Raw genomic sequence first — 21,790 nt, forward strand, 5'->3', positions numbered from 1 at the left:
TTTAAGCACCACTCCAGTCTCAGCTGCAGTTTTCTCTAATAGGAAACAAAAATTTACACACACCCTCTGTTCCTTCTGATCCACCATAGCAAAATTCGCAGCAAACGTTTGTCAACACAATGAACGTGCGGCACAGCACAGCTCCACGTCTACACAGGACAACGGCGCTCAGCACACTGACACGTCATAGTGTCTCCTCACTACATCTCGCGGCGGAAGTCGGAAGTACGTCGCGATTTCCCGCCAAATATGCTTTCCAGTTTCTTTTGGGTACGCCCACGTATGCCATAGTACCCAATATAGCCTATTTGCTGTTCCAAAATAGTTACATGGTTAATTCAACAGATGACGGTAGTATGTCATTTAGATTGTCTGAATGACGTGATTGAACTTGTTAGGTGTATCTATAGTACAGTAACTTGAGGACAAAGAAGCGAAATAGCTGAACCTCGTGATTGTGTTCTATGTGATCTAATATTGCATAGTCAAGTTATTACTTACTACATCTTTCAAGTGATAGGTGTTTATATCTCTAGTAATATTGTGATAGCTCATAATTTGTACTTTACAACAATGTATTTTAGACTTTAGAGTCCTGTTTATAACGAAGGTATTAACACTATGTAAGGTAGACTCAATATGGCCTAAGTATGAATATATCGTGAAGGACATGTGTAACTGTGATATTTGTTACTTTTATGTTCACGTAGAGTAAGTGGAACTCACTAAGGATGATAAAGGACCTTTCAATTGCCCATTGTTTTCTGGTAACAAATTGTAACATGTCACTGCCTTGTTTATTGGTTTGTAAACAATGTTATTTCTTTGTGAAAATTTCATGTCATTATGTAAATAGAATGTAAGTGTACCAATATACATTTTATGCACAGTAAGGCTAATCGGGACTGGATCTACAGTTTAAAGTGGGATCCGAACCACTATGTGCCTCCACCGGGTATCGAACCCGGGACCCCTTGATGACACTGCGCCATCGGGGAAGCTCTAAACGCTCGACCGTGGGAGAATCGAACGACTACGAGCAAGCGAAAGTGTATCCATGTAATATTCTAGTGTCTAGCCTAAGTGTCCCTCAATCAATCAGATAAATCAATGGAAGTTTGTATTCCAATCTCAGTTGTGTTTTCAATGAAACAGAAAACTACTAGGAAACACCAATCAGGAAACTTCATGGTGATGTGTTCGCACTTCGCGAGGGGTGGAAAAGAAACTCGCTAGTGGATAGCTTCGGGGTGATTCAAAATGGAAGCTAAACGAGGAGATAACCTAGTAGGCTGCATTAACGGAAAAGCTGGAGGCGCTTGTTGACAAATGCTGATGGCTGATGGGAGTGGAGGGATGGATGCGTGACACGTGTGCAAACAGAGTTAGCTACGGGCACACTTTCGCCATTGGGCACCGTTCGGTATGATCAACTTTAGCCTGGTCATTAAAAGATGCCGGTATCTAATAGCTTATGCTCTCCCAGTAGTTATATGCAGATGACATTCTCGTCATCATCTTCTAGGATCCATAGTTATATTGCCTGTCTGCTTTCTTATTCAAATTGGTGCACCATCACCTGAACTACTTGCCTCCCGGCAGACACTGAAGGTAGGTTTCTAAGGCTGGGCCGGAATTGTAACAATCAAAAGCTGTTAATGGGGATTTATATAACTTGACCCCCTAAGCTATCCTTTGATTTGGGTTCTTCCGACATTATTATTATTGAGTTTCGTTTTAAGTCCATCTTCATGCACACATGGGTGTCCAGAAGGAGGGGGCAAGGGGGCCGTGGCCCACCTCCGCTGGAAAATGAAAGAACAAAAAATTATGTATTTCACACATATAATTTCATTTTAGTCACAATAATATGTGTTCATTATTGCATGAACACCATAAATTCAAATTTAAGCACTTTTTTAGGGAACAACACTATTTTTGGGGAATATGTGCCTTGTTTGCCCCCTGGAAAAAAATACATTCCTTGCTCCTCCCTGGAAAAAATCGTGGACGTCCATGCATGCACAATAGGCTAATTCGACTGGACCCACAGTTTATTGTAGGATCCGAACCACTATGTTCCTCCACCAGGTATCGAACGAACCCGGGACCCCCTGAGTACATATTATTAATAACGGCCTTGTTATAATGGTGCTTCACTTTTACTAATCACACCGTTACCGGCCAAACCTGGAAATCCTCAGCATTTCCCAACTCCCTAGAGCACTATAAAAGGGGTTAACAACCTGCCTGAGTAGGAGAAGCCAACGAACACGTCAAGGATTGAACTTGATACGTTTTATTTTGCTATTTTCACAATATTAAGGAGTTATAGTAGTCGATAGTAATTGTCACTTCTGCTAATTCAGCGTCTATTTTTATGCACCCCCCCCTACATTTCGCATAATTTGTAGGATAGTTAAACTGTGTAGAAGTGTCTCGCGAAATTACATAAGACATCTCGAGAGATCAAAACACCGGGAAATTATCAGCCAAGTTTCTATAAATAATATCCGCCCGACACTTTCCCATATCGATACCATACCAACCAATCAGCATCGGCTCAGCCGTATTAGTTTCGACTGAATTCGTTTTCAAGCCCACTTTATACACAGAAAGGCTAATCGGGAGTGAACCCACAGTTTAAAGTGGAATCCGAACCACTACGTGCATCCACCGCATATCGAATCCGGGATCCTTTGATTACAAGGCGACGGTTACTTTCGAGAGAGGGCGAAACGGATGAGTATATGACTATGGACAGTCACAGAGACCAACAATGTAACATGAATTGTACAATATGCATGCCAAGATTGGAAAATGTTTAAAGTAGTACAGAAAAATCTGCAAACACTCATCAATAAGTATCCATTAGACAGCGGCAATGTCAGGAAAACAGAGAAATGATTATCAAAAGAAAGTATAGTGGATGTGCTATCGTCAACGCCGCGATTAATCAATGAAATAGAAAAGCAACGTAGGAACAAAAATATGAAGAAAGTTAACACTGCAGAGAGCGCGCAACTCATACTTTGATCGCATGTAACATGAAAACCGTAAGAAACATTTCCACAGTGTTTCCTGCATTATAAAGCCTCATTCATTGAGATAGGAAGGTAGTGAGAGGAAAATCAGAAAGAGAGAGAGAGAAAAATATAGAGAAGGAGAGAAAAATGAATACAGAAAGAAAGAAAGAAAGAAAGGGAGAGATGGGGCAGTGCTCTTTGTCTCTCTATCCTCTCTTATCTTTATCTCTTCTGTCCTGTCCCTCCTTCTTTCTCTCTCAGAGTCAATTTACTCAATACAGGATATTCTATACATTAAAAATGGCGGACGTCAGCGTTAATATTTTTCGAAGATGACACTTTTGGGCGAGAAAAATATGTAAGAAAATAGTGAAGGGTCGTACTTTGTCATTTGTGACCAATATGTGTCATGTGTAGCATTTGATGATTTTGGGACTGGCGGTTAAATGGGTTAAGTAAAAAATTGCCATTTTCGGAGGTCATCACCTAAACTGGCAACAGAGCCTAAATATTGACCATATATTTACATGGAAAATCCTAAACTATTTAAAGGTATCTCAGTGAATGCTTTACAATGCAGAAATCCAGATGTAAATGTCTCTTACAGTTTTCATATTATAAGCGATCAAATTTTGGGTTGCGCGACTTTGCCTGGAAACCCTGGATTTCGTAAACGCATCTAGCGTCGTCCTTCAGAAACACACTATCTTACGTGAAGAAAGATGGAAAGGCATAAGCAGTATGGCATTTGAAAAACTTCAAGTGAGGGCATACAGTTAAGGGCGCCCGCAGAGGGGGTCCAGGGGGGTTTGCCCTCCCTGAGATATCTGAAAATAGGTACTACATATAATTCAAATTTTGAAATTGTAGCGTGAAAGCATGGACAGAAGACAAGATTAAGTACCTATGCGGAATATCCTAGTACTGTGGATATTTTAAGAGAATTCTCTTAACTTGGGGAAAGAATCACCCTACCTTTACCCCACTTTAAGCACTGCTGTCCCCCTCGCCATGAGAAAAATCCTGCGAGCGGCCTTGCATACAGTACCCCCTCCTCACCAAAAGAGTCGAAAATTAGCAACTAAAGGGAGATGCAGAAACTAGAGGGGGCAGTTGCCATTCTACTTTTCGCCACTTTTGTCCCCCGCACTATGCTTAACCTTATCTACAAAGGGAAACATACTGTCTTGTCCCCTCCCACCGTTTTAGCACCTTGCCCCTCTGGTTTTAGAACCCAATCGCCGCCACTGGCTGCTACTGTTGATCAAAACACGTGGAAGCCCGTAGAGTGTCCCCACAGCCATATCTCTCATTCTAACAGCTTCTTGCCTTTCTCTTGCATGTTTGCAAAGCCCTTCTCTGATTGTAATTGTAGAGAAATTGAGCGCTGGCTGTTTTTATGAACTGAAGAACAGCCACAGGTTGCGCAAGAAAGTGGAATATCACCAAAACACGCTATTTTCCGAGAGTCTCTCTCCTCTTAAGTTCTTGGAGAGAGAGAGAGAGAGAGAGAGAGAGATGGGGGAGGGGGACAAATTGCCATTTCGTAGCAATTTGGAAGCAGGAACAGACTGTTGCTTGTGGAGTTTATACCCGATTCCGCCAGATGGAGCTGACAGTGTAAGGTAAAATGTTGTCACTTATTGCAGGAACTAGGTTACCTCTTTAGTACGTGTCTTTCCTTCTCTTGCGGATTTAATACTTTATGTACTCTGAGTAAGTATTCCGAATTTTCAATGTTAATTTGAAGAAGATCTTACGACATTTGAATAGGTTCACGTTTATTCTTGCCACATCACCAACAGCTTGAGTGATCAAGATATTTTAAACCACATAACTGGAGATATTAAAATAAAATCATTTAGGACTTATTGTAAAGTTATTATTATTATTTATTAAAGTATGTACCACATAAATGATACATTACAAACAATACATGAAGTATTATGCTCCATTATCAAAGTGTGTTAACTATTATTATAAACTCAGTATGGTTACATAGTGTTTCCGCTCAATTGTGACCAACGTTTGATGCTAGGCCTACGCTGAAGTTGGGGAATTCCAGAAGTACATGGTGTCTACAAATAATGGAGGGGTTTCATGATTTTACTGTACGCGTATTAGTGAGCGTATCTTGCAGTAACTTTACACTTTTGTAGAGAAACTCAACATGTTTTGTGACGCATTACAAGTGATCGATATGTTCCCCCTTTGTCTATAATCAAGTTCTTCCCAAACGCGATGCAGCATTCAATATGATCAACGACGCCATGAGAAGTGGAGGTAGGGATTGTAAACGGAAGGCACACTCATTCACTCACCTTGCCTAATTCAGCGACGCTTCCTTGAACACAGCGTATCGTAAGATTACCAGCCCAATAGCTTATGCTTATACTTCGATGACAACAGAAACAAAAGAGAGCTCCACGTAATTGCTCCTGTGTTTATATAGGAGGTAGGTGTATGACCTCCCTATCGCGCTGGACGTTTGACGTTGAGCTTACTTGGGCATTAGGCAAGGTTCGTGCGTCGCTTGCACCCTACCGTCTACAATACGGTCGCTCGTGGAACATCCTTGCCTTCTCTCCGCGTTGACATTTCGAACAAAGTTTCTTGGGAGACGTCACGCTATACTGTTGTTATCCTTGAGAACGTCTATAAGTTTTGTTTATTACTGTAATTAGCGTCCTTGAGAAAGCCAGAAAAGAAATAATCAAGATGTAGCTGTGAGATCTTGGAGCTCAAATAATATTTCCAATTTTTGAGAAAGCAATGTGCACATTAAATTGCCCTTTCTTTCTACTTGATGGTATAGAATTCTGATTGTCATTATTACTCAGCCTATATTAATTTGACCCGACATCTATATCTACTCTTGCAAATTCCCACCGATACCAATGCTTGATAATTGTAACAATTAAAAGTTTTTCAAAATATTGATTAATATTAGTAGGTGAGTATTCCACTTGTATTATAAACATAAATTTACCAGAGTTTTCTTTTAAAATATTAAAACAAATTAACCAGAATATAAAAATATATGTTATGTAATCGCAAAAATAGTTTCCTCACATACTATTTATGCAAAATAAATGGAAAATTCTATTTTGTGCGTACTTTTCAGGATAATTAGACTCAGCGAAAGTGTCTAAAACGCCGGTATCGGTAAATATAATCCAACCTATACTTTCCGATATCGATACACCAAAATACGCAACGTTGTTATTATTGTTACTAAGATGTTATATCCAAAATTTCAGCCTGTTATGAATTATAGTTCCTTTATTTCGTGAAAACTTTCATTGTCCGCCATTTTTCAATATGGCGGACTTAGCGTATGGATATGTTGTTATTAATGCTATAAAGACGTTAGATACCAAACGTCAGCTTGCTATGAATTAGTTCCTTTATTTTTCCTATTTTGATGCACTATCAGTCTTAATAATTATACGTTGTGCTGACCACTCCACCACAGGCCTATTGATTGATAAGTAATTACCAAAGCTACAAGGATAAGATGGGTAAACCCACCAAATAACATTGCAATATGAATTGACTGTATCGACAAGCCTGTATTTTCTCAAAAGCTAAAGTATCCTGTCGCCATATCGAAAACTGAAACAAGTGAAGATCTAAACTTTTATAAAGTTGAAGACCTGACATATGGCAGTTTAAAGCAGCATAACGGTTGGATTGTCCGTTCGTTAATGGTTGTAACCTAGGGTCATTATCGGATCTAGCGCGATAGGGGCAAGGGGGCACGTGCCCATTCCAAAATGGAAGACTTAGTATTTTCAAACGTATTGATAGCATTGTATTATAACGAACAATGTTCGAGTAATCTTTCTTCAGACAGTAAAAAGATTGAAACAAAGTTTAACGCAAATACATTAATGGGGATTAGATTTACACACATAAATAAATCGTCACCGGAAATCGAATCCGGGACTTGTTGATTACAAGGCAATAACATTATCGTTGATTGATTTAGTTGGTGATTTAAGTCCACTTTATGCACAGTAAGGCTAATCGGGACTGGACATACAGTATAAAGTGGGATCCGAACCACTATGTGCCTCCACCGGGTATCAAACCCGGGACCCCTTGATTACAAGGCGACGACGCTACCACTGCGCCTTCGGGGAGGTCACGCAATAATTGTCATGTGAGAGTATTCTAGGTGAAATATTTCCCACGTTTGTAGCAGTTTCGCCTGAGGTTATCCCTTTCTGTAACCATTGTTAATACATATAACTTAGAACCCTTACTAATTCGAAAAAAAGTATTATTTTTTTATCAGATTACCGTCAAAGTATCACGGGATCTTTTCCTGGTTGAAGGGAGGCACATTGCAGAGTGGTTTGGATTCCACTTCTATACTCCAATCCCAATTAGTTTAACTTATCACACACACACACAATCTGAGTATTGTTATTTCCAGTGCTATGGTGCTTAAAACATAAGCTGTGCTCCTCCCAGAAAAAAATCCTTGATCAACTTAGTCTAAGGCATAGGCGTAACATGGCGGGGGCAAGGGGGGCACTTGCCCTCCCAAAATTTTCGGGTTTAATAAAATTTACAAGTTAGGGGACCTGAGGAGCAAAGTAATAAAGGGCCCAATTTATTTCTGCCCCTCAAAATTAGTCCCAATTTAATTCTGCCCCCTCAAAATTAGTCCCAATTTAATTCTGTTCCCCAAAATTAGGCCCAATTTAATTCTGCCCCTCAAAATTAGACCCAATTTAATTCTGCCCCCTCAAAATTAGACCCAATTTAATTCTGCTCGCTCAAAATTAGGCCCAATTTAATTCTGCCCCCTCAAAATTAGTCCCAATTTAATTCTGTTCCCCAAAATTAGACCCAATTTAATTATGCTCGCTCAAAATTAGACCCAATTTAATTCTGCCCCCTCAAAATTAGTCCCAATTTAATTCTGTTCCCCAAAATTAGTCCCAATTTAATTCTGCCCCTCAAAATTAGTCCCAATTTAATTCTGCCCCTCAAAATTAGTCCCAATTTAATTCTGTTCCCCAAAATTAGGCCCAATTTAATTCTGCCCCCTCAAAATTCGTCCCAATTTAATTCTGCTCCCTCAAAATTAGGCCCAATTTAATTCTGCTCCTCACAATTAGGCCCGATTTAATTCTACCCGCTCAAAATTAGGTCCAGTTTAATTCTACCCTCTCAAAATTAGGTACCACGTCTGATTCTCTCCCCTCAAAATTAGGCCCAATTTAATTCTGCTCTCCCAAAATTAGTCCCAATTTAATTCTGCTCCCTCAAAATTAGGCCCAATTTAATTCTGCTCCTCACAATTAGGCCCAATTTAATTCTACCCCCTCAAAATTAGGTCCAGTTTAATTCTACCCTCTCAAAATTAGGTACCACGTCTGATTCATTCCCCTCAAAATTAGGCCCAATTTAATTCTGCTCTCCCAAAATTAGGCCCAATTTAATTCTGCCATTCAAAATTAGGCCCAATTTAATTCTGCTCCCTCAAAATTAGGCCCAATTTAATTCTGCTCCCTCAAAATTAGGCCCAATTTAATTCTGCTCCTCAAAATTACGCCCAATTTAATTCTGCTCCCTCAAAATTAGGCCCAGTTTAATTCTGCCTCCTCAAAATTAGGCCTAGTTTAATTCTACCCCCTCAAAATTAGGTACAGTGGGATCCATGAGTATTACCGTGCAAATTGTCCATGACTATTTTCATTAATTTTTTTCTTACATCCTATGTGTTTTTAAGCGATGGATTTTTATTATGCTGGTGCAGAAGTTGTCAACAGCTTGTTTTGACTTTTCTTTTAATTCTTGAAGCTCTTATTGGGTCAAATAAAGTGCACGAACATGGTGATGGACAATTTGCACGATAATATTCATGGATCCCACTGTACCACGTCTGATTCTCTCCCCTCAAAATTAGGCCCAATTTAATTCTGCTCCCTCAAAATTAGGTCCAGTTTAATTCTACCCCCCCAAAATTAGGTATCATGTCTGATTCTAGCCCCCTCAAAATTAGGCCCAATTTAATTCTGCTCCCTGAAAATTAGGTCCAGTTCGATTCTGTCCACTCAAAGTTAAGTCCCAAGGTACGCCCATGCTCTGTGGTAGTTGTAGTTCGATTTGCAGATCGATTCAGCTTCATTTTACCAAAATGGTTTGGCAACACTGCTGGATTTGTTCAATCCTCTTGTCTCTCCATCCGGACCTTTGGGATTGTTTTCCGTGTATAACAATCATTATCCACAAGCCGCTTACTCATAAAACCCATTGATCAAAGTTAATTCACCATCAGTGTGAAAGAACCGAACCCCAGACTAGCAGAGACCGAAAATCAATGGAGACTCAGAGGAAGGGCGCAATTAAGAATTCATCTCTCCTGCAGAATAGAAGATGTTCATTAGAAACACTCCCTCTCTGGCGGTGCATTTTCCTTCCCCCCAGGGTCTGTAAGGGTTGATTATACAAACAAGAGAATAAAGGGTCGCCATCATGAAGTTATGAAGGTAATATGTTTATTGCACTCAAACCCAAAATTGTGTTCACGTGATGCGGCGTTTCCTCTTTAAAGTCTAGCTCCAACACCTGAGGACATTACCTCGTTTTAGGCGACACGTCAAACGTCTACGTCCGTAATGAAGTTTCCTTCGTTGGCAAGGGGACTCGATAACTGAAGCGACTAATTAGGGTGGATTCAAAGTCTGGAGCCGTGGAGGTGCAATTAAATAAAACTGCATATTAAAGAAGGGCTAATTGGTCGTGAGGTTGAGCATGTCTTCCCCGAGCTGTTGGGAGGAAACTCACGAGATACATTACTCTTTCTCTTTGAGAAGAGGTCTTGTTTACAGACCATGAAATTTATCTGGTTTATAATAATAATGAAAGTCCGGGGAGCACGTTGTACAAAACGTTCACAAAATAGACGAAATAATGAAAATGTGTTCTCTCGGCGACGTAATCATAATTCACGTTCAAAAAAATCCGGTAGATGCCAGACAGATGAAACAATTCCCACTAGCCGTGCAATTCTCCATGTTAAACTTTTCGTTAGCGATAGAAAGACAAGAAATCGAGAAACATAACATAAAAAGGTACAATGAGAAACAAAACAAATGAAAGTTTCTCAATTTTCATTACTAAACTTTAAATTTTGGGGGAGCGCCATGACAGGTACCTCTCTACGAAGGCCACTTTTCTGCCATAAATAACAAGGACTCACCTATACGATAGCCGCTTTCTCGATAACATTCTTTGATAAATGTCACAATTGAAACACAATTCATCCCTTGCTAAGGGTACAATTTCAGAGAGATTTGCATTTTTTTTCCGTTACACAGACTTTATTGAGAATGATCCAACAAGTCCATAATCAAAATTGAATTCATAAGTCTCATCTTCAGAGTAAAAACTTTAAAAGATTTCAATTTTATGGTAATTTGTCTGGAAAATGGACATGTAAAATATATCAAATTATCTTAGCTGTAAAGCAAACTATGATACTGAATAAAAAATTAGGTGCCGTGTGCCATTTATAATGTGTTTAGTCCGGAGCTTTAAATACAAATGGTGAATTTTATTAAGCAGACAACATATCGAAAAACAATTTTGGCCTGTAACTTTTGAATGGATTCTCCGATGTTAATTTTCTTTGTTTCTTTTGTCTGTTTTAAAAAAAAATGTTCTAATAAAGTATTCCTTACAACAAAGATTTCTCTAAACGTAATAGTTCCACATTTTTTAATGAATAAGCTGATGAAAGACCTGTTTCCATTTAATAACATTTATTATGCACAACATAAATGTTAGATTCAAAATAAAAGATAATTTCATAAGTTTTCCATTCGCAATTTCAATTCCATAATCTTTCTCAAATAATTCTATAAACTCAGAATCAATAACTTGCTATAACAAACATACCAAGTTTAACATTTGTACACATAAAATGCATAATTTTGTTAAATTTGTGACATACGCTTCCAGACCGTTTTACTCGAATTGAATAAAGCACAAAGATTACTGTATTACTTTACAACGCACACCGGCATGAGCTTACTTCCAACAACATCCAGGTCTGTAAAAATTATGATACTAATATTCTGCAGAAACTAAAATTGTTGTCATTGAAGATCCCGGACGAGCCCCCAGTTTGTATGAGGAATAAAATGTAATCAGATATTGTAAAATACCTAGGTATTCAACACATTCAATAATTTAGAAGTTGAACAAAGGGGAATGAAAAAGTACTTCTACTTACCGCTGCAGGCCTGTGGCGGTAGAGGAAAGATGAGTGTTGTGGAGCTTTTTCTTCTTGCCACTGCACAGCCTAAGCTCTGCGGCTTGAAACTTCGCAGTTGCTGCATAAAATCAGAGCATTCCATAAGTGCGACGTCTGCGAAGTGCAGGTCACATAGAATCTGGTTCTTGAAACGTCTCGCCCGCTTCTGGTTTGGACCGGTCAGGTTTAGACCACACGAATTGCAACGAAGACACTCCTCGTGGTAGTGGTTGTTGTCGTACAAAGGCGATGGTTCTAGAAGAGACCGGAAGGGAGAAAGTATAGAATAAGTGTTGCCATACATACACTTAAATTTAGTTACCACCGAACTGTATTCAGCTTGTAATTTTCAACTTAAATTGTTCTTTGCAGTTAATTTCCATATTGAAATGTTCTTATTAATGTGGCACTAAAGAATTCCATCAAGAACAGTGAACGTTGCAAGACAATTTTTGAAATTTTAAATTACAACTTGATATGCTGAGAGTTTAATATAACCTCACTTCATTCATGATTCTTTTTTAAACAAGTGACCGCCATTTTTCTCTCACCGCTTGTGATAATTTTTCTATTTCAGAAATTTGAAAAAATAGGATTATCTCGGCTACTGTTACTAGTAGAGACATGTGATAGAAACCACTGTAATAATAATTGATCTGAAAATGGTACAAATATTCATGGACAAAATGTATGACATCAACGGATCAAGCTATTTTACTACTTCTGAAAAGTTTTCAGTTTTGTCACGGTAACCACGGGCAACAGTTGTCGTTAACCGTAAATACCGCAGACTTCGAAATGAAAACTACACATGGACATTGGTTGCGGTTTAAATAAAAGAAGACAAAACAAACTGTCTCTTTATGCAACTCTGGAAAAAATAGAGAAAACAAATTTTTGGACCGTACGGTCAAGAATGTTTGGTCTTATAAAGTAGAGAGTTGCTTGCAACGAGGATAACATCGAAAACTTTAACGAAGTGTAGAGAATAGAAATGAGAACATTTTCACAGGGTTATCCAAAAACTCTAACATAAATATTGAATATTTAATACTTTCTGTTCCCTCTTTTTGTACAACCTTGTGATTATGATTTTATATTCTCTGTGCCCTTTTAGATGTTACAAACGTTCGAAAAATGACGTCATAGACCTAATAAACTACTTTACAGAGAAGGGGTGACGGATATAGACAAAGTGTTGGTCTGCGCAAGTTCTTTAGGATTACTAAATTACCTAGGTGGAGGCGTCCTCGTCTTGTAATGGCACAAGCAGACTGTTTTAAAACCAAATTTAATACGTGGCTGTAACAATGGGTGAAAATAGCCTGTGGATATTTTTCCTGCACTCGCTTTTATAGTCCGCTTATTTGTCCTGCCATAACTGCTGCTCCATTATACATCTGACCAACCAATTTTGATTCAAAATTAAAATCTCTTGCAAGTTTGACAACATGATCAGACAGTGCTTCAGCAGAGCGATCTGCACTTACATCAGAAAATCCTATGAATATTTCTTGTGGCTCCCCTTTATCACTTACATATCTGAGGCACGTAGATAATTGTGATTTATTGACTGAGTCTGTCGTTTAATCTAGAACGATTGAAACAAATTGAGTAGTCGCTATTACTTTTTTCATGGTATTAATGAAAACTTTTGAAATGCAATTTATAAGATCAAGGAGCCCAAACCCAGTGGAGACACATAGTGGTTTGGGTCCCACTTCAAACTGTAGGCCCAGTCCAAATTAGCCTTGCTATGCATAAAGTGGACTTAAAACACCAACTCAATTAATCAATCAAACCAAGTAAAGGGGGGGACAGGTGTAGAAGTGACAGTTTTATTTCGTTGTGCGGATGTGAGCGTACAATGTGTGAGCTTATCACCAAATAATACAACAACAGTGCTGCTATATACGAATATAAATGCCTTAATGCATGATAAGATACCCGTGTATTTTTTAAAAACGCTACCTGGCATATCTGTATATTTTTTCAACGTCTCCAAAAAGGACTCTTGCACTTAAGAAATTCATGGAACAAAATATCCCCAGAGCTACACTTACACGATGGAACTTTTGTTTAAGACTTGTTGACAAAGTGCAAGAAATGAGAAATGAGTTGGCTATGTTTCTTGAAGACATAATAGAGAATTGTGATAATTGGGACCCTTACGTGTATCACAGGCCCATGGGTTCGTTAAAGTTCTGTCTGAATATAAGAGTTGTTTTCTTCTTGAGGTTTTTTCAGGGATATTTTCCCACTCAGATATACTTTTTGAGATATTACAAAAGAAAACCCTTTATATTGATTACTGTCAAAGAAATTGCACAATTTCATCTTTTGATTACTTCACAACGAAATGATTTTGAAACAGTGTGCGAAAAGGTCAATATACAAGAGCCAAATGAATTTCATAGAAAGAGGAAGTGTATTGACAAATGTGAAATGAAGGGATTGTACTATGAGATTGTAGATAACATATCCAAACAAATATCCAAAAGGTTTGGTTCTCTTGCTAAGCTCGAAATCATGACCCTTCTGAATGAAGAAAAATTTCCCTCATACAAACCTAATTTTCCTGAAAATTTGTTAAATAAACTTAACGTCAGTCTATACAGCAAATTATTTGACTTTGCAAAGGTAACGAATAAGTTGATTGCTCTCTATTCTTTCCCCAAATTTGAAAATAAACCTTTACATGAAGTAGTATCATATATGAACACGAACAATATTCATAACATTATGAGTGAAACTTACGGATTGGCTACATTCTTTTTGTCAATACCAGCTTCAACTGCATCAGTGGAACGATCTTTTTCAGCATCAAGAAGAATTAATAATTATATTAGAGCAACCCAATCCCAAAAAAGATTAAGTGCGCTTGGTATATTATCCATCGAAAAAGAGCTGCTTCTGAAATTAAAGCATTGCCCTTATTTTACGAAGATGCTATAAGGGAATTTACCACTCTAAACAGAAGAGCAGAATTTACATTTAAATAATTTTAATTAAGTCTGGTCTATTGTTCCTGAATCTCTGATTGTAATTTAGGCCTCTACACTATAATGTTATTTGCATAAGCGAAACAAAACTAAATTGTGAATCTGCAATGTAAATATAAATTGTTTATAAATATCAGACTTCCACATCAAACATCAAACCTGGTGAGTTTTAAACTTTTATTATCCATATTTCATTACATTATACGTTTTGCAATATTTAGTAATGTTAATGTGTAAATCGTCAACTATTGAATATGTACATATACCTTTGTCAGAAAAGTTCCAGGACTGATTTTTTTTTATTCTTTACCTATGATATTGAAACACAAGAAATGGGTGTTTTCAGTTGCCTGATGTGTGTTCTGAATAAACATGGCCTTGGAAGTGTTTCCATGTAAACTTACTAGGTGGCAGGACTGTGCTTTGCAACCCACTGTTCGGCTTGTTGGCACATTTAGTTGGAAGTTACTCGAGTGACGTGACGGACGTGCATTCCGAGCAGAGAGTTAACATTAAGTTATCTCTTAAGCTAGGAAAACCTCTAGTGAAACATGTAATATGATACAGCAAGTATATGTGACAAGGCATTATCTAGAAGCTGTGCCTTTGATTGGCACAAAAAGTTTTGGGAGGGCAGAGATTCAGTGCAAGACGATCCAAAGACAATGTTGATCAGATTTTTTTATGATAGAAGGTTTTATGCACCATGAATATCTGCCTAAAAGATAAACGATAAATCAATACTTTTATATTGACGAGCTGAAACGTTTTTGTCAAGCAATTTGGTGGTGCCGTCCTGATTTGTCAGCATCTTGGCAGTGGTTCTTATTGCACGACAATGCAAGGCCCCATATTGTTTTATCAGTCCAGGAAAATCTGGCCAAGCATCGTATTCCTGCTCTACCACATCCCCTATATTCACCCGAACTGTCCCCGTGTGATTTTTTTTGTTTCCCCCCATGTGAAAAATCCGCTGAAAGGGAAGTGTCATGAAGATATTGTAGCAATCCAAACAGTTTTGTAACAAATGTGCTGAGAAGCATCCCGGATGAAGCTTTCTCTGTTTGCTTCCATGACCTCCAGAAACGGTGGCAGCTGCGCATAGGTAGCCGAGGGAACTATTTTGACAAGACCTAGGACCATTAGTTCGTAAGTTGAATAAATTATTTTTTACGACCTCAGTCCTGGAACTTTTCTGACAAAGGTTGTATAACGCTATCCCCCATTATATAATATATATGTTTCGAAAAAATTGTGTACAATATGCCCTTTATGAAAATCCAGAACACGTCACTGGTAAATACCCATAGCAAGGTTACGTACGGTCAAAATCTCGTTGTGTAAATTTTCGGACATCCTGTAGTAGTTGCGAGCTCGATACCTGGTGGAGGTACATAGGGGTTCGGATCCCACTTTAAACTGTAGGTCCACTCTCGATTAGACTTATTGGGCATAAAGTAAACTTAAAACACAAACTCAATCAATCAATATGAAGAAATAGTAGTTCTATTTCTAAACTATACAACATCGTGTTCCATTTCGCTTAATGTTACTGACATCGCACACACAACTACTGTCGGATTAAAAATTAGAGATACTCGAGTTTGGACTGCAATTAAAACTTAACCAGTAGACCTACATAAAAACAGGTTACATAAATATTTAGCTAATTCAATTCTGCGTTAATCTATGAAAACCAATTTTTCTTTCAGAAAGTCTTGTATTGTCGTGAGAAGAAAAAAGTGTCGGTCTCCTTGAAATTCTATAAGTGAAAAACGCGTTGTCCGATTGTGATGAAACTTTAATGTGGTGCACTCAGGAAGGTTTTAAACACAATTCCCAATTTTCAGTTTTTTTAAAATTTGTCAAAAAACTGTTATCATCAATTTTGCGGAACAACATCTTCTTAGTATTGGGAAGTCCTACAAATACAACATTGGCCTTGTTTTGAAGTTCCTTGCATCTGTATTCAATATCCATTATTATTATCAATTTACATTGCGAAACCGATTTTATACAGATGTTTATACAACGGAGTGGAGATGCATCTATTTCATTTGTTCATTTTTGAAATTCCAGGAATGTTCGGATTGCAACACTACCGTGCTCGTCTTCGTGGATTGTTCACTTTACACCCAAATTACAACACACCGCGACAGGCCACACTCAGCCTTCGCCTTGAAGGGGATAAAGACATCCTTTCGACCTACGGACATATATTTGTTTCTCTGTAATAACAGTGAGGCTGAGTTATATGAAATATGAGAAATCAACGTTACTTCCAACCCCCTTATACACCTGATAGCTTTTTAATTTGTGATGCGAGCGGGTCGAACGAGTGAACCAGTGACAGACAACGGCTGTTTGAGAGCGACAGTCGATTGTCGGCACTCGCACTGGTCCATCAGGTCTTCGGATGCTGCGTCAGTCTGCCAACACAGGAGATTTGTGTGGACGAGTGTTGCCGGTGTCGTCTAGATGGAAAACGAGGTTTTCGGTTGACCGGACATCAAACGAACAAAGCAATTAAAATTAAAATCATTCACAAATAAACCTGCTAATGACAACGGACGAACAATCGCTCTGTAGGGAAAACAAAACATATATGCATATATATATTCGGCAGTCCCTTGTCACTTTCACTGGCAGGTGCTGTGCTGTTTATCAATGCCTGGAGGCTGCAATTTCATCTAACCACCTTCAGAATAAAAGCAAGGAGATGTTTAAACAGACCTCCAACGCATCTATTTCCTTTACAACGATTCCATGTTTATTTTTGGTCAAACGCTTTTAATCTTCTACATATATATATATATATATATATATATATATATATATATATATATATATATATATATATATAAATGGATGTATGTGTGTGTGTGAGTGTGTATATTTGTTTGTTCGAATGCCTGGAGCAATTTCAATCAAACTTGGTACACATATCACTTGCTATCTGGAAATAAATGCTGTGGAGGTAAGACACCCCTGGCACCCCTAGTGGTGGGGTGGGAAGGGGTGACATCTAAAAATAATCGAGAACCACCGATATTAAATTCCACACAAACTGACATCCGTGACTCTGTGCAATCTGCACAACGATAATGTTTCTCGGGTTGTCTAACATTCAGGCTGTGTTGCAAATGGAATCCATAGTTTACATGATACTCTCAACTTCAACTTCAAGTTCATCACCTATCCGTATGGGGGGTGAGAGGGGGTGAAAAATAAAATGCCACAAATGACCTAGATTAGTGTCGATTCCATAGTTTTCGGAGTCGCTAAGCTAATTGTTGACATTCACGATCACATTTAAAATTAGTTACATTTTACAGTATAGTTAGAATTCATTATTTTCCTGTCTAATACAAGATTGGAATAAATAAACACCCGGGCAACGCCAGCTAATCAGCTGGTATTTCATAAGCATCACCAGCTATGGTATCAAAATGGCCTTGTAAAAATCGAAATCACTTTTAGAGAGTTTTCAGATCGAAACGACACGCGACAAGAAACACACGACACGTGTCTCTTAGAAACCAACCTTCTCAAATAAATACATTTTTTCAGGGACTGCCCGAGCCGCCTAACCGGGATGTTCTCCTTCAGTAGCGGCAAAACCTTAATTTTGATTACATATATGTGGCTATTTGTTTTAAATAGAGCTGTTAAATATTACACATGTTTCATATTTCTCTCACGTAACGATGAACAGGAGACTGGAGATTCTACTGATGTACGTACATAGCTAATTCGGGTCTTGCAAGTTATCCTCCACTGCAGTAACAATAAAATATACGGTGTCAGAATACGTTTTGACACTAGATTTCCTTTAAGTTGTTTCATACTCTTGTACGTCTGTGTTAAACAGACAGTCGCTCAATATATTTGGACAGGGGTATCACCGTTCATCATCTTAATTTACATGTATTTTAAAGTGTCTAATAGATTTTTATAATGAGATTGAGTCAATGTGGTACAGTAAAACCTCGTTAATCCGAACTAATGGTGGGATAAGTTGACCGGTTCAACGAAAGTCCGGATTAACTGAAATAACCTAAAAGAACAGTAGAAAGTGAATTAAAACTCCGTTTAGGTTTATTATGGTGTATTTAAACGGCATAGAGTTAAGTACACTATACAGTTGGCTTAAATCAAGGGGAGTCCGTTACGGAGCAATATGGCGAATGCAATTCTTGACTTCTAGCTACATTTAAAACTTTGCATTCTGCTTCATTTTTTTGGCCTTTTGCATGTCCGGATTAAGCGAAGTCCGGATTAACGAGGTGTTACTGTATGTTTTATTTTGTAGGGGTTATATTTTAAATATTTTAACATTTAAAAACATTGCTGTTTCTAAAATAATCAGTCATAACAGCATTAAAGCACTCCCCGCCCTCCCCCTAATATTTCAGACGCCTGTGCCTAACCTTCCAGTGACACCACGCTTCGCCACGGCATGTTAGTACCTGTGGCCTGGCAGCAGTAGCGCTGGTGTCGCATGTTCATTCACTTGGAAGAATGTATACTCTGCTCCGCGCATCTGTGGAGCATGGCCGGTCATAACAGCAGAGAAGAGGACGAAGAAAGTGGGCGGAGCAAAGCAGTGGGCGCTGCTGTCTACAGCTGGTAGCTACTGTCTAAACACTCATACCTCCAGAAACGGTTCAACCCCACCTCCTCCCCACAGTTAGGTTGAAGTAATATTAAGTTTTTCACATGGTATGAATCGCGTTTTCTATAGTGTTAGCAAAGTGCATAACAAAATTAATTGTTCCAATGTGGACATTTTGAACATCAAGAAATTTCAATGCTCTGCTCAAAGAGCAAAACCACACAACGTATTTTTCAGCAATAAAGAAAATAATCGATAAAACGTAATTACATAATGCACGCGAATAAGCCGCCCTCCGTGTCGGAGTGGTTGGCATAGCGCGCTACGACGCCAGGGGTCCCGGGTTCGAATCCCGATTAAGACATGGATGTTTCTGTTCGTCTGTCCTGAATGAAAAACAGATTTGAGATTAATTTATATGAGTGTCTGATGTGTGGAGGAAGTCTGCCGATTAAGGGTCTTCCTTAAAAAAGTGGTTATCACTGGTCGCTACGATGTCAGAGGTCCCGGGTTCGATTCCCGGCCTGGGAATGAGTGCTTCGTGAGTGTCCCTTCATCGATTTCAAATCATCACTCATCTTCATTATCGCGATTATCCAAAAGTGGAAGAAATACGACGAAAAATAACCCAAGCAAGAACGTGTAAAAGAATAAGAATAATGAAATTATAGGCACAAATCATGTCTGTCTGGTTTCAGTTATCTAAAGTAGTTTTATTATAATTATTTTATTTTAACAAATTTTAATCCGATGTTTGTCCATTACAATATGCATATAAAACATACATAATTGTTTTACATTATAAATATCAGTCTCCCCCCACCTATTTGACAGATATTAGATTAGAAAACAGAGACATTCCCCTTTACAATTGTATGTTACACTTTCTTAAAAATGTTAACAGACTATAACCGATCCGAACATCCGGATTGACAACAAAACTTTTCAAATTGATTGGAAGCTGAAGTTCTAAATTATATAAAGTTTTGTATAATATATTTCTTTCCCTATTATATTTTGTACATACCAGTATTTAATTAATACAATTACATTTCTTGTACCACTGACATGATGAAACCAATGCATCAATAATAATATTACAATGAACGTGAACACTTGTTTGTTGCTGGACCACAAGACCCAAACATTTAACGCTGTTGAAAGACATTGCACATTTATTGATTTTTAAGTAAAGGATTGAAGCTTAATAGAAACTAGATTGATAGAGTTGGTGTTTTAAGTCCACTTTATGGACAGTAAGACTAATCGGGACTAGACCTACAGTTTTAAGTGGGATCCGAACTACTATTTGCCTCCACCGGGTAACATGTGTGCTGTAATCCCAAATGATCCCCCTCTCGCTGCAGTCGCATTTCCTCCTCTTACAAGCCCATCCCCTCTAATGCATTAATGTGCGCTACACTACACATGGTATAAAGAGTTCCAACTTTGTAACTGCATTCGTAAATGTAAACATTCGTTTATATCTGGGTGGATGTTAAATACACAAGCAGCTCGACGAAACGGGATTTAATAGTTGATCTGGAATAAGCCGGTAAGTCTTTGTTGAATAATCATCTTTTCTAGTTCAATACTGTATGCGAGCGGCAAAACTTTATTCTTGCTGGGTTTTTTTCCTCGCGGTTTATTCTGATTTATAATATCCATGTTTCCAGTTGTATGAAGTCTTGTATTAAACCCTCCATTCTGTAGCGTCTGACGGACAAACAATGGGTCTTGATGCGTCATATGCGGGGAGAATATGGAGGACAGGTCCCCCCATTCATCCAGAAATGCTCCACATGAAACAATGCTTTAAGCTTTTAGACGGCAAGATGAAAGCTGTTCAATAGTTCAAGGTAACGTTTGTGACGTCAGAGAATTGTTCAAAACCCTTTTCTGACATAGTCACTGAACAATATTCTACGCCTACGGTACATATATATCTAACACGTCGGCTATACTGTACAAGATAATACCTCCTGTTTCTAATTCGTTTTGATCTGTACAAAATCTGTTTTATGTATGCAGGATTCAATTGTTTTAGGGCCTCCCCGATTTCGCATCGGGGCCTTATAATCAAGGGGTCCCGGGTTCGATACCCGGCGGAGGCACATAATGGTTCAAATCCCACTTTTAACTGTAGGTCCAGTCCTGATTAGCCTTTCTGTGCATAAAGTAAACTTAAAACAGCAATTCAATTCAATATGTCAATATGTATTCCTAAAGTAAACCCACCACACACGTATTCCGTTCAATCCGTAAATTTTCCGAAGGAGAATTTAGTTGATTTAGCTAGTTATTTGTCATTAATACAACCCCGTTTTGAAAACACGTCTATTATTCTCATGGGTACGAATATAACGTACTTAAAGAAACTTGAAACCATTCAGAGCATCTTGAAAACTACTCGTAAAGGTTTGTGTGATGTTAGTTCTGAAACTATCTGTAAAATATGTTTGAGGAATGTGTTTTATATAGGATAGGGCGTGAAACAAAGTACACCGGCACTATGTCACTTCACTACTACACAACTACGCGATCCAAACGATAAAATAATGGCTTTCAATGTACTTCAATAATTATACAAATAAAATATAAAATATTTGTAAGTAAAATGCAGCACCAGCCTTCGCATTTAAGTAATATTAGGCCATCATCATTCACAGCTCACAATTATTGTTATTACAAATATATTATTATTGTAATAATTAAGGTAACAGACTGAAATAAAAGACAATGAGTAGGGAGACAAATTTATGGTAAATAAAAACTGAGGAGAGCGGTAAATAAAATGTTAGATCAGCGGTATATACCAGCGGTGGAAAAAAAAAATTGGGACGCACTTTTTCATCATGAGAGGAAACAACAT

General features: G+C 38.1%; 1 protein-coding gene across 1 annotated transcript in view; it reads right to left on the reverse strand.

The window, feature by feature from the left end:
• Positions 1-21,790, reverse strand: part of rsh (Rap GTPase activating protein radish) — a 666,322-nt gene that overhangs the window by 550,625 nt on the left and 93,907 nt on the right. Inside the window, exon 2 of the mRNA XM_083113954.1 lies at positions 11,281-11,556. Coding sequence (XP_082970080.1) covers positions 11,281-11,556 — 276 coding nt within the window. The remainder of the gene's footprint in view (positions 1-11,280; positions 11,557-21,790) is intronic.

Source organism: Lepisma saccharinum, chromosome 28 (genome assembly GCF_977018435.1).
Source record: "Lepisma saccharinum chromosome 28, izLepSacc3.1, whole genome shotgun sequence".
NCBI classification, from domain to species: Eukaryota; Metazoa; Arthropoda; class Insecta; order Zygentoma; family Lepismatidae; genus Lepisma; species Lepisma saccharinum.